Below are 13,693 nucleotides of genomic sequence, written 5' to 3'. Positions count from 1 at the left end.
AAAAAAAAAAAAAAAAAAAAAAAAAAAAAAAAAAAAAAATTAGCTGAGCGTAGCAGCACGCGCCTGTAGTCCCGAAGGCTGAGGCACAAGAATCACTTCAATCGGAGAGGCAGAGGTTGCAGTGAGCCGAGACTGCATCACTGCACTCCAGCCTGAGCCCTAGAGTGAGTGAGACTCCATCTCCCCACCCCACCCAAAAAAAAAGATTCACATTCAGAAGAAAGCTAAAGACCAGGTACAGTAGCTCACGCTTGTAATCCCAGCACTTTGGGAAGCCGAAGCAGGAAGATTGCTTGAGGCCACGCATTCAAGACCAGCATGGGTAACACAGTGAGATCCTGTCTCTACAAAAATTAATTAACATTAAATTTTTTTTTTTTTTTTTTTTTTTTTTTGAGACAGAGTGTTGCTCTGTCACCCAGGCTGGAGTGCAGTGGCGTGATCTCCACTCACTGCAAGCTCCGCATCCTGGGTTCACGCCATTCTCCTGCCTCAGCCTCCTGTAACATTAAAGATTTTAAAAATGGCCGGGCATGGTGGCTCACTCCTGTAATCCCAGTACTTTGGGAGGCCGAGGCATGGTGGTGTGTGCCTGCAGTCCCAGCTACTCGGGAGGCTGAGGCAGGAGAATCATTTGAACCCATGAGACGGAGGTCACAGAGAGCCGAGATCGAGCCACTGCACTCCAGCCTGGGAGACAAAATGAGACTCTGTCAGAAAAAAAAAAAAGAAAAAGACCAGAATAAAGCTGAAGATTTTTTTTTCTTTGAGACGGAGTCTTACTCTGTCGCCCAGGCTGGAGTGCAGTGGCCGGATCTCAGCTCACTGCAAGCTCCGCTTCCCGGGTTTACGCCATTCTCCTGCCTCAGCCTCCCGAGTAGCTGGGACTACAGGCGCCCACCACCTCGCCCGGCTAGTTTTTTGTATTTTTTAGTAGAGACGGGGTTTCACTGTGTTAGCCAGGATGGTCTCGATCTCCTGACCTCGTGATCCGCCCGTCTCGGCCTCCCAAAGTGCTGGGATTACAGGCTTGAGCCACCGTGCCCGGCCAAAGCTGAAGATTTAAAATAGCCTGCAGGTTCCTACCAGAAGTTACCAACTACCTCTCTGATGGTCTTTCCCTACAATATCCCGCTGGATTATTATATTTTAGCACCTTGACCTATCTGATGTCCTGCATACATAGGCATGGTCCTGCTTAGGGTTTGCCTTCTCTGCTCCCTCTTTCCTGGAATGCTCTCCCCCTAATTGTTGCATAGTGTGTTTCTTTTCATTATTAAGCTGTTCTCTAGTCTCACCTCAGTGACACTTTCCTGACTCCCTCCATGTACATCTCACCCCCACATACATATTGAACTACCTGTTTCCCCTTACCCTGCTTAATTTTTCTCTTTAATATACTTATTCCCATGTATTCTTTAATTCTGCATCAACTGTCTACCACACTAGAATGTGAGCTCTATGAGAGCAGGCTTTATTTTGTAAACTGCTGTATTTCTATCTCCTAAAATAGTACTTGAGTATAGTAGTAGATACTTAATAAACACTTGTTGTATTAGTATAATAAATAATCTCAGGAAGGCCTTGGTTTTGTGGATAGACAGGTAGGGATGGGAACTTGGGTGATGTATTTTCTAAAGTTTTAATTTTTTAAGCTTATTATTATTAATTTATTATTATTTTGAGACAGAGTCTAGCTCTATTGTCCAGGCTGGCGTGCAGTGGTGCGATCTTGGCTCACTGTAACCTGCACCTCCCGGGTTCAAGCGATTCTCCTGCCTCAGCCTCCCAAGTAGCTAGGATTACAGGTGCCTGCCACCCTGCCCAGTTAATTTTTGTATTTTTAGTAGAGACAGGGTTTCACTGTGTTGACCAGGCTGGTCTCGAAATCCTGACCTTGTGATCCGCCCTCCTCAGCCTCCCAAAGTGCTGGGATTACAAGAATGAGCCCCTGCATCTGGCCTTATTTTCTTTTTCTTTTTTTTTTTGAGACAGAGTCTTCCTCTGTCACCTAGGCTGGAGTGCAGTGGCGCGATATTGGCTCACTCTGCAACCTCCACCTCTGGGATTCAAGTGATCCTTCTACCTTAGCCTCCAAAGTAGCTGGGACCACAGGCATGCCCCACCATGCCTAATTTTTGTATTTTTAGTGTAGACGGGGTTGCACCATGTTGCCCAGGATGATCTGGAACTCTTGAGCTCAGGTAATCCACCCACCTCAGCCTCCCAAAGTGCTAGGATTACAGGCATGAGACCAGGCCTGGCCTTAAGTTTATTATTTTCTAAATTTCCTTTGGTGAGTACTTTTTACACTGTTTTTACAAAGTAATCACAAACCAAACACCATGCCTCTTCTGAAGTGATCTAATAAGAGTACACAGTATCATCTGTAAAGTCTTCTTGCCAAAAAGTTGAACCTGAATTTGATTAAGTGTATAAGTCTAGTTTACAGGAAATAAGGCTAGAGATACAAGTTAAACCTCACCATGGGGTTATACAATCAGCAAAATCCAGAATGTGATAAACTCCACAAGTCAAATGACCTAATTTTAAAAATAAATGTTAAGGGAGGAAAAGTATGGGACACCTGTAGATTAGAAGACACTCGGGACTGGGCATGGTGGCTCACGCCTGTAATCCCAGCACTTTAGGAGGCCAAGGCAGGTGGATCACCTGAGGTCAGGAGTTAGAGACCAGCCTGGCCAACATGGTGAAACCCCATCTCTACTAAAAATAAAAAAAATTAGCTTGGTGTTGTGGCGCATGCCTGTAGTTCCAACTACTTGGGAGGCTGAGGCAGGAGAATCACTTGAACCCGGGAGGCAGAGGTTGCAGTGGGCCGAGATCGCACCATTGCATTCCAGTCTGGGCTACAAAAGCGAAACTCCATCTCAAAACAAAGAAGACACTTGGATTGAGTGTGTTGGCTCTTGCCTGTAAACCCAGTGCTGGGAGGATTGCTTGAGCCCAGGAGTTCAAGGCTGCAGTGAGCTGTATTTGCACCAGTGCACTCCAGCCTAGGTGACAGAGTGAGACCTCATCTTAAAAGTAATAATAATTAAAATAATCTGGGGTAGGGGTGGATATGGATGAAACAACTTGGCCGTGAGTTGATGATTGTTGAAACAGGGTGATGGTCCATATAGTCCATTTTATTATTTTATTTACTTGAAATTTTGAAATACTTAAAATTTTCCATATTGATTTAAAAAGGCATTTACAGTAAAATTTAAAAAAAAGGGCTAGGAAGGAATTCAAAAGAAATATAAGCAGAAAATTTTGTCTTTATGGAGCTTAGAGTTAAGATTTGAGATGGGCACCCACAGTGATAGTGCAGAAAAATATATCACTGAAAATGAATTTGTACCAACTATTATCACGTAATCTTTTAAATGCTGATGATAGTATAGAGTATTGAAGGGATCGATATAATTCTGTTTTGATGTCTGAAAGCTCACTGAAGGTAAGGATCATATTCTCTGCTGTATTCTTAGTTCCTGGCACAGCAGACATTTAATAAATATTGAATGAACTTGAACCCTTATGTTGACTCAGTAATAACAGCTCAAAGTTGAACTTATTCATGAAGAATATCTTTATTTTTAAATAAATTATTGAGTCTCATTTATTTTCTTTTTTTTCCTCCCTTCCTTACTAGTCTGGAGTTGATCAAGGAACCTGTCTCCACAAAGTGTGACCACATATTTTGCAGGTAAGTTTGAATGTGTTATGTGGCTCCATTATTAGCTTTTGTTTTTGTCCTTCATAACCCAGGGAACACCGAACTTTACAGGAGCTTTAGTTTCTTCAATTAAGTGAGAATGAAAAATCCAACTCTATTTCATTCTTTCTCAGTATACAGTCATCAAAAGTTGGTTGTAATCATAGTTCCTGGTAAAGTTTTGACATAGATTATCTTTTTTTTTTTTTTTTGAGACAAAGTCTCGCTCTGTCACCCAGGCTGAAATGCAGTGGCACAATCTTGGCTCACTGCAACCTCTAGCCCCCAAGTTCAAGCAGTTCTACCTCAGCCTCCCGAGTAGCTGGGACTACAGGTGCCCGCCACCACGCTTGGCTAATTTTTGTACTTTTAGTAGAGACGGGCTTTCACCATATTGGCCAGGCTGGTCTCGAACTCCTGACCTTATGATCCACCCTCCTCGGCCTCCCAAAGCTCTGGGATTACAGGCGTGAACCATGACACCCGATTGACATAGATTATCTATTAGGATGTAATATCATTTTGAACAGTGTTTTGTATTTTTTGTGTCCACCAGTGAAAGCAAACTGTAAGCAGTTGTGAAATAAGCAAATTGTGTTTGAGCCTTCTCAGTTTCTCCTTTCTGTTCATTCTGCATATCTTTATGCATTCCCCCTTTTAAGGGTCAGTGTTTGCCTGCTTCATAATCCTTGCGAAGACAGTAAAGGACCTGAGACTAGTATCTATTTAGGCCGAAATTCATTTATAGTGGTGATTCAAGTTATATTTACGTATTTGATTATCTTGCCCTTTGAAATGAAAATGTTTGTTTCTTAATAAAAGAATTTCAGAAAAAGTAGAGTAGGTAATTTAGTAGAATAAGTGGGCTTTCTCCTTTTCTTTATGTTAAGCTATGACTCACAGCTTACCTTAAATGTCAACTAATTTATTTTTAAGTATTTATGTACCTGGTACATTACCTGGGAGCAGGTACAAACTATGTACTTGGTAAAAAGTTTATTGGCACAAAAAGGTATATGATGCAAAGTATATTTCCCTCTTACCCTATAATCCCTGCCTCCCTGTTCCCTGCCCAGACAACCACAATGATCAATTTCTTATGTATCCTTTGAGGAATTTTTGAATTCCAGAGTTCTTAACTTGGGGTTTATGAATAGTCCTTATGGATTTCCTAGAATTATATTTAAATTGTGTTAAAAACTATGGCCATGTACATTTTTCTGGGAAGGTAGTCCATAATTTTCATCAGATTATTAGGATGTTTCCATAAGCTAAAAAAGGGAACAGCTGCTTCTCTAAGGATAATGAGGGCTGGCTGAAGCTGAAGGAAACCTGTTCCCTTTGGAGAGAGACCCTGTGAACACAAGTCTGCCAGCTGGCTGGTGCCTTCCTCTGAATTCTGTCTTTTTCTTCCCATTCTTCTGTCCCAGTAAGAATTCAGAAGCTCATTTTCACTGTCTTTTCCCTGTGCCATGTCATGCCACTGGCCTAAATCTGTTCCCAGCAGTTTCCATCTGATTCCGCAGCCCCTGGTCCCTGGACATGTGCCAAAACAACACAGCTTTATCTCTCTACTTCAGGAATTTTTAGTATAGCCTGGCACGGTGGCTCACGACTGTAATCCCAGCACTCTGGGAGGCCGAGGCAGGCAGATTATGACGTCAAGAGTTCAAGACCAGCCTGACCAACATGGTGAAACCCTGTCTCTACTGCAAATACAAAAATTAGCAGGGCATGGTGGTGCAGCCCTGTAATCCTAGCTACTTGGGAGGCCGAGGCAGGAGAATCGCTTGAACCCGGGACGCGGAGGTTGCAGTGAACCAAGAGCCAAGATCGCACCAATGCACACTGCACTCCAGCCTGGGCAACAGAATGAGACTCCGTCTAAAAAAAAAAAAAGCAAATAATTTTTAGTTTAATAATTTTGTGGCCTCTACAGCAGTACTTCTCAAACTGCCTATGGTGTAGGACCAATTTCTTCACAGGTCAGTACTTCCGAAAAAGAAGGCCAGGCGTGGTGGCTCCAGCCTGTAATCCCAGCACTTTGGGGGGTTGAGGTGGACAGATCACTTGAAGTCAGGAGTTCGACACCAACCTGGCTAACATGAACATGGTGAAACCCCATCTCTACTAAAAATACAAAAATTAGCCAGGCATGGTGGTGCGCACCTGTAGTCCCAGCTACTCGGGAGGCTGAGGCAGGAGAATCACTTCAACCCGGGAGATGGAGGTTGCAGTGAGCTGAGATCATGCCACTGTACTCCAGCCTGGGGGAAAAATGAAGTTTAAAAGTCCCATTATTGGCCAGGTGCAATGGCTGAGGCCTGTAATCCCAGCACTTTTGGAGGCTGAGGCAGGTGGATCACTTGAGGTCAGGAGTTCGAGACCAGCCTGGTCAACTTGGTGAAACCTTACTAAAAATACAAAAGTACCTGGGCGTGGTGGCGCATGCCTGTAATCGCAGCTACTCAGGAGGCTGAGGCAGGAGAATCTCTTGAACCCTGAGGGTGGATGTTGCAGTGAGCTGAGATCATGCCACTGCATTCCAGACTGGGTGACAAGGGGGAAACTCCAAAAAAAAAAAAAGTCCTAGTATTTACTATAGATAGCTAAAGATTAACCTTATAAGTGCTGGGGCTTTCAATTTCTCTGGATGAGAATCTTTCTGGAATGAACTGTATGTTTTCTTGTCACCTTGAGTAACAAATGCTGAACATACTATATTATTACAGTGACTTAAGAAAAGATTAAGGGTCCAGTGTGGTAGCTCTTGCCTATAACCCCAGCACTCTAGGAGGCCAAGGCAGGAGGATTACTCGAGGCCAGGAGTTCGAAGCTATAGTGAGCTATGATCACACCACTACACTCCAGCCTAGATGACAGAGTGAGACCCTGTCTTTTTTTTTTCTTTTTTTTTTTTTTGAGACGGTGTTTCACTCTATTGCCCTGGCTGGAGTGCAGTGGCGCCATGTCGGCTCACTGCAACCACTGCCTTATGGGTTCAAGCAATTCTCCTGCCTCAGCCTCTCAAGTAGCTGGGATTACAGGCGTCTGCCACCACACCTGGCTAATTTTTGTATTTTTAGTCAAGATGGGGTTTCACCATGTTGGCCAGGCTGCTCTTACTCCTGACCTCAGCCACCTTGGCCTTCCAAAGTGTTGGGATTACAGGTGTGAGCCACTGCGCCAGGCTGACCCTGTCTCTTAAAAAAAAAAAGAGAGTGATTAAATTATGAACATTAGTTGCTTTGAGAACTTGTGGAAGAAAGAAATTATAGGCTTATAGAAATGTACAAAGAAACGAAAATAGAGGCCGGGCGCGGTGACTCACACCTGTAATCCCAGCACTTTGGGAGGTCGAGGTGGGTGGATCACGAGGTCAGATAATCAAGACCATCCTGGCCAAAATGGTGAAACCCTGTCTCTAGTAAAACACAAAAAAAACTAGCCTGGCATAGTGCACGCACCTGTAGTCCCAGCTATTTGGTAGGCTGAGGAAGGGGAATCACTTGAACCTGGGAGGCAGAGGTTGCCCTGAGCCGAGATCATGACACTGCACTCCACCCTGACGACAGAGTGAGACTCCATCTCAAAACAAAGAAAAAGAAAATAGATTACATCCATGAAAAAGAAACTAACTTTGCATATGTGTATAGGAGTTGTGTTAGAAAAGGAAGAAGCCCTCAAAGATGGGGAAGATGTTTGCAAGAAAGAGAAGGTCCAAGAGGAGACAGAAGGGATTGGAAATAGAAAATGGATGTAAGAAAGAGTTAATTATTACTCATAAACAGTAATGAAGGAAAAGGAAAGTAATTCTACAGGAAGATGCTGAGGTGCTTTGAGCCCAGTGACATAGGAGGTAAAGACAACTGTTGAGATTGAGAGGATTAGAGTTGGCAACTGGAGAAGAGTGAGAAGCTTGAAACCCCTAATAATGAAGATTGTGATAATCAGTAAAGAACCAGTCATATAGATATATATGTGTGTATACATATATATTATAGAAATGTTATATATACATGTGTGATACATATATATGTTTGTTTGTTTGAGACAGTGTCTCCCTGACACCCAGGCTGCAGTTCAGTGGTGTGATCATAGTTCACTTTTACCTTGCACTCCTGGGCTCAAGCAATCCTCTCATCTTAGCCCCCCAAGTAGCTAGGACTACAGGTACATGGCATTTGCCCAGCTAATTTTTTAAGTTTCTTGCAGACATAGGCCAGCCATATTTTAAATTGTGTTTTGAATGTTATATTAAAAGTCCAAAGCCAGGCGTGGTAGCTCATGCCTGTAATCCCAGCACTTTGGGAGGCCAAGGCAGGCGGATCACGAGGTCAGGAGTTTGAGACCAGCCTGGCCAATATGGTAACCCCATCTCTGCTAACAATACAAAAATTAGCCAGGCGTGGTGGCACACGTCTGTCGTCCCAGCTACCTGGGAGGCTGAGGCAGAGGAATCGCTTGAACCCGGGAGGCAGAGGCTTCAGTGAGTTGAGATCATGCCACTGCACTCTAGCCTGGGCAACAGAGCAAGATTCAGTCTCAAAAAAAAAAAAATGTCCAGTATAATGCCCATGTGCTAGATCGACTTTTTCATGATATTACTTCTGTAATATCAATATAATCTGAATAATACTTTGATCTATATGATGAGAAAGCTGGGAGCCTAGGAGCGATACCCCCATGCTTTGATTGTATTAATTGTATTTTCTACTAATAAACTCTAATTGCTAAAAATAAAACAACTTTTTTGACCCAAGCAAGCCTAAAGTTCTGAAATCTTTTTTTGTTTGTTTGTTTTTTGGTTTTTGTTTTGTTTTGTTTTGAGACAGTCTCGCTCTGTCGCCCAGGCTGGAGTGCAGTGGTGCAGTCTTGGCTCACTGCAAGATCTGCCTCCTGGGTTCTTTTCATTCTCCTGCCTCAGCCTCCCGAGTAGCTGGGACTACAGGTGCCCGCCACCACGCCCGGCTAATTTTTTTGTATTTTTGGTAGAGACAGAGTTTCACTGTGTTAGCCAGGATGGTCTCGATCTCCTGACCTTGTGATCCGCCCGCCTCGGCCTACTAAAGTGCTGGGATTACAAGCGTGAGCCACTGCGCCTGGCTGTTTTGTTTTGTTTTTTGTTTTTTTGGAGATGGAGTCTCACTGTGTCGCCCTGACGAGAGTGCAGTGGCATGATCTCAGCTCACTGCCACCTCCACCTCCTGGGTTTAAGCGAGTCTCCTGCCTCAGCCTCCTGAGTAGCTGGGACTACAGGCATGTCCCACCATGCCCAGCTAATTTGTATTTTTAGTAGAGACAGGGTTTCACTATGTAGGCCAGGCTGGTCCCGAACTCCTGACCTCAGGTGATCTGCTTGCCTTGGCCTCCCAGAGTGCCTCCCAAGGTGGCTCACAGGCATGAGCCACCTTGCCCAGCCAGTTCTAAAATCTTTTATGAAGCATACCAAAAAAGATAATAATATCAATCTAGAAAAAATTTCTTAAGGCATTCATGCATTAGTTTGAACTTTCCAAGCAAAAGATGCAATGTGTAATACTTTTTTTTTTTCTTTTTCTTTTTCTTTTTTTGAGATAGGATCTTGTTCTGTGGCCCAGGCTGGAGTGCAGTGGCACAATCTCAGCTTACTGCAGCCTCCGCCTCCCTGGTTCAAGCGATGCTCCTGCCTCAGACTCCCAAGTAGCTGGGCTTACAGGCGTGAACCACCATGCACGGCTAATTTTTGTATTTTTAGTAGAGACAAGGTTTCACCATGTTGACCAGGCTGGTCTCAAACTTCTGACCACCTCAGCCTCCCAAAGTGCTGGGATTGCAGGCATTAGCCACCACGCCCAGCCTTGTACTTTTGGTAGAGACTGTGTTTCAGCATGTTGACCAAGCTGGTCTTGAACTGACCTCAAGTGATCTGCCCACCTCCACCTCCAAAAATGCTGGGATTATAGGCATGAGCCACCACACCCAGCCTGTAATACTTTTTTGAAGATCTAGAATCACATTGTTCAAAGAGATAGAAAGTGAGCCATAAATGTAACTTAAATTTTTCAACAGCTACTTTTTTTTTTTTTTTTTTTTGAGACAGGGTCTCACTCTGTTGTCCAAGCTGGAGTGCAGTGGTGTGATCATGAGGCTTACTGTAGCCTTGACCTCCCAGGCTCAAGTGATCTTATCACCTCAGCCTCCCAAGTAGCTGGGACTATAAGTGCACACCACCATGTCAAGCTAAATGTTGTGTTTTCTGTACAGACGGGGTTTCGCCATGTTGCCCAGGCTGGTCTTGAACTTTGGGCTTAACCCATCTGCCCACCTCGGCATCCCAAAGTGCTAGGATTACAGGTGTGAGTCATGCCTAGCCAGTATTTTAGTTCGCTCAGTCTTTTCAAGTCATATACAAGTTCATTTTCTTTTGAGTTTAGTTAACAACCTTTATACACGTGTTCTTTTTCTAGCACAAAGAAAGATTTGAATCCCTATCTTGGTTGATTTCTGCATACCTAGTTCCGCTGCATTATTTATATTATTGTGTAGACTACAGCACAAGACAGCTGAGCTTGTCACTCTGCTGTACTATATTCTACAGTACAATCATAAGGGAATTTCCTCTCTTCCCCTGCTCTGAATTGTTCAATTGTACTATTTGCTGGAGTAATGCGCGATGCCTCCGTGATCCATTATACTAGAGTATATGTAGTATTTGTAGATTCTGAAGGAGCGGGAGCCTCTATTCTGAGTTTTAAAGGTACTTATGTACAGTGGAGGTAGCTTTTTGACAGCCTCATCTTCCAAACTATAGAGTCATTGTTTTGTTGAGTGCAATATGGTACTTGAAGCATCTATATCGGCAAAGAAGGACCCGAGTCTCCTTGACCTTACCTACTATATTCACTTTCTCTAGTAGGAAGATTATGGGTGCCTCTCCCCAGACTTAGTTTCCCTGTCAAAAAAGAAAAAAGGAAGATTGTGGGCTTTGCTACAATCCAATTCTGGATCCAATATAACCTTCACTGCTTAATTACTGTGTGTTCTGGGACAAGCCTCTACTCTATAAAAATGAAGATAAGGCCAGGCGTGATGGCTCATGCCTGTAATCCCAGCACTTTGGGATGCCAAGGCGGGAGGATCACTTGAGGCTAGGAATTCGAGACCAGACTGGGCAATATAGCGAAACCACATCTGTACAAAAATAAAAATAGCCGGGCGCGGTGGCTCAAGCCTGTAATCCCAGCACTTTGGGAGGCCGAGACGGGCGGATCACGAGGTCAGGAGATCGAGACCATCCTGGCTAACACGGTGAAACCCCGTCTCTATTAAGAAATACAAAAAACTAGCCGGGCGAGGTGGCGGGCGCCTGTAGTCCCAGCTAGTCGGGAGGCTGAGGCCGGAGAATGGCGTGAACCCGGGAGGCGGAGCTTGCAGTGAGCTGAGATCCGGCCACTGCACTCCAGCCTGGGCTACAGAGCAAGACTCCGTCTCAAAAAAAAAAAATAAATAAAAATAAAAATAAAAATAAAATGTAGCCCGGCGCAATGGCTCACACCTGTAATCCCAGCACTTTGGGAGGCTAAAGCAGGCGGATCACTTGAGGTCAGGAGTTCAAGACTATAGAAAGACAGAAAGAAAGAGAGATGGGTTTTTTTATTTGTTTGTTTGTTTGTTTCTTTGTTTGTTTGTTTTTGAGATGGAGTTTCACTCTTTTTGCCCAGGCTGGAGTGCAATGGTGCGATCTCAGCTTACCGCAATCTCTGCCTCCCGGGTTCAAGAGATTCTCTTGCCTCAACCTCCAGAGTAGCCAGGATTACAGGCACATGGCACCATGCCCGGCTAATTTTTGTATTTTTAGTAGAGACGGGGTTTCTCCGTGTTGGTCAGGCTGGTCTCTCCCAAAGTGTTGGGATTACAGGGGTGAGCCACCATGCCTGGCCCTTTTTTTTTTTTTTTTGAGACAGAGTCTTCCTCTGTTGCCCAGGGTGGAGTACAGTGGTACTCTCCCAGCTCACTGCAACCTCTGCCTTCCTGGATTTCAGTGATTCTCATGCCTCAGCCTCCCAAGTAGCTGGGATTCAGGCATGTGCTCACCATGCCTGGCTAATTTTTTTTTATTTCTAGTAGAGATGGGGTTTCACCACGTTAGCCAGGCTGGTCTCAAACTCTTGGCCTCAAGTGATCTGCCTGCCTCGGCCTCCTGGGATTGCAGACATGAGCCACTGCACCCGGCCAAGAGAGGGTAATAAATGTTAAATTACCTGACTAGTAAAAAATATTCTCTAAGTGTCTTTTCTCACAATTCCCAATACCTTTTTTTTTTTTTTTTTTTTTTTTTGAGGCAGAGTCTCACTCTGTCGCCCAGGCTGGGGTGCAGTGGTGCAATATTGGCCCACTGTAACCCCCACCTCCCAGGTTCAAATGATTCTCATGCCTCAGCCTCCCAAGTAGCTAGGACTACAGGTGTACCACCACCACAGCCAGCTAATGTTTGTATATTTAGTAGAGACAGGGTTTCACCACATTGGCCAGGCTGGTCTTGAACTCCTGGCCTCAAGTGATTCACCCACCTCCTAAAGTGCTGGGATTACAGGTGTGGACCACTGTGCACGGCCCTAGTCTCAACACTGTTTTTCGTAATTTTTTTTAGCCCCTTAATCTTTTCTTTCCTGGGTCTCTTCATTGTCAGTGTCAGCTATTTACTCCCTACCTAGTCACCCCCTTCACCAGTATATTATGTCCTTTATGTTTTATTTTTCAGGATCTTATTTTGCTTTTCTATTAATCCCCTCCATCTATAATAGTACTAGACATAGTAAATATTGGTTGTATGAGTGAATCGCTGCTTTTAATTATCATCACCATTACTCTCTCTACTTCTGGTCTATGATCCACTTTGAGTTAACTTTGGTTATTTGGTGTGAGATAGGAGTATAACTTCATTCTTTGTGTGTGTGTGTGTGTGTGTGTCACAGAGATTTACTCTTGTTGCCCAGGCTGGAGTGCAATGGCGCGATTTTGGCTCATTGCATCCTCCGCCTCCCAGGTTCAAGCGATTCTCCTGCCTCAGCCTCCCGAGTAGCTGGGATTACAGGTATGTGCCACCACGCCCAGCTAATTTTGTATTTTTAGTAGAGAGGGTGTTTCACTGTGTTGCCCAGGCTGATCTCGAACTCCTGACCTCAGGTGATCTGCCCGCCTTAGTCTTCCAAAGTGCTGGGATTACAGGCGTGAGCCACTGTGCCCGGCCAAGAGTATAACTTCATTCTTTTACATGTGGGTATATTCTCGTCCCAACACTATTTGTTAAAAAAACAAAAAGTATTATTTTCCCATTTAATCATCTATGGCCTGGGTATGGTGGCTCATGCCTGTAATCCCAGCACTCTGGGAGGCCAAGGCAGGTGGATCAATTTGAGGCCAGGAGTTCAAGACTAGCCTGGCCAACATGGTATAACTAAAAATATAAAAAATTAGCTTGGCGTGGTGGTACATGTCTGTAATCCCAGCTACTCGGGAGGCTGAGGTACGAGAATTGCTTGAGCCTGCAGTGAGCCGAGATTGTGTCACTACCCTTCAGCCTGGGTGATAGAGCGAGACCCTGTCTCAAAAAAAAAACTAAGAATATAAAAATCGTCTGGTATTTATTATTGTTGAAAATTACTTGATCACAGATGTATGTATGAGTTTATTTCTATACTGTCAATTCTATTTTATTGACGTATGTGTCTGTTCTTATGCTATTACCACACTATCTTGATTACTGTAGCTTTGTGGTGAGGTGTTGAGATTTTAAACTAATTATAAGCATCTTACATGAACTACTTACCATTTATATTTGATTATGCAACATGAAATAATGAATATATCATTAAATATGTCATATTAAGTTTTATGTGATCATAACAGTAAGCCATATGCATGTAAGTTCAGTTTTCATAGATCATTGCTTATGTAGTTTAGGTTTTTGCTTATGCAGCATCTAAAAAC

General features: G+C 43.9%; 1 protein-coding gene across 8 annotated transcripts in view; it reads left to right on the top strand.

Annotated features, from left to right (window-relative positions):
* The window catches only part of BRCA1 (BRCA1, DNA repair associated), a 99,668-nt gene that overhangs the window by 19,758 nt on the left and 66,217 nt on the right, over positions 1 to 13,693 (top strand). For 7 of the 8 annotated variants that reach the window (XM_025363316.1, XM_025363313.1, XM_025363311.1 and 4 more), the window contains exon 3: positions 3,659 to 3,712. The exons of the other annotated variant lie outside the window; for it this stretch is intronic. In XM_025363316.1, coding sequence (XP_025219101.1) covers positions 3,659 to 3,712 — 54 coding nt within the window. The remainder of the gene's footprint in view (positions 1 to 3,658; positions 3,713 to 13,693) is intronic. 8 annotated transcript variants of the gene reach the window in all.

This window comes from Theropithecus gelada, chromosome 16 (assembly GCF_003255815.1).
Source record: "Theropithecus gelada isolate Dixy chromosome 16, Tgel_1.0, whole genome shotgun sequence".
NCBI classification, from domain to species: Eukaryota; Metazoa; Chordata; class Mammalia; order Primates; family Cercopithecidae; genus Theropithecus; species Theropithecus gelada.
This window is presented reverse-complemented; position numbering and strand designations above follow the sequence as displayed.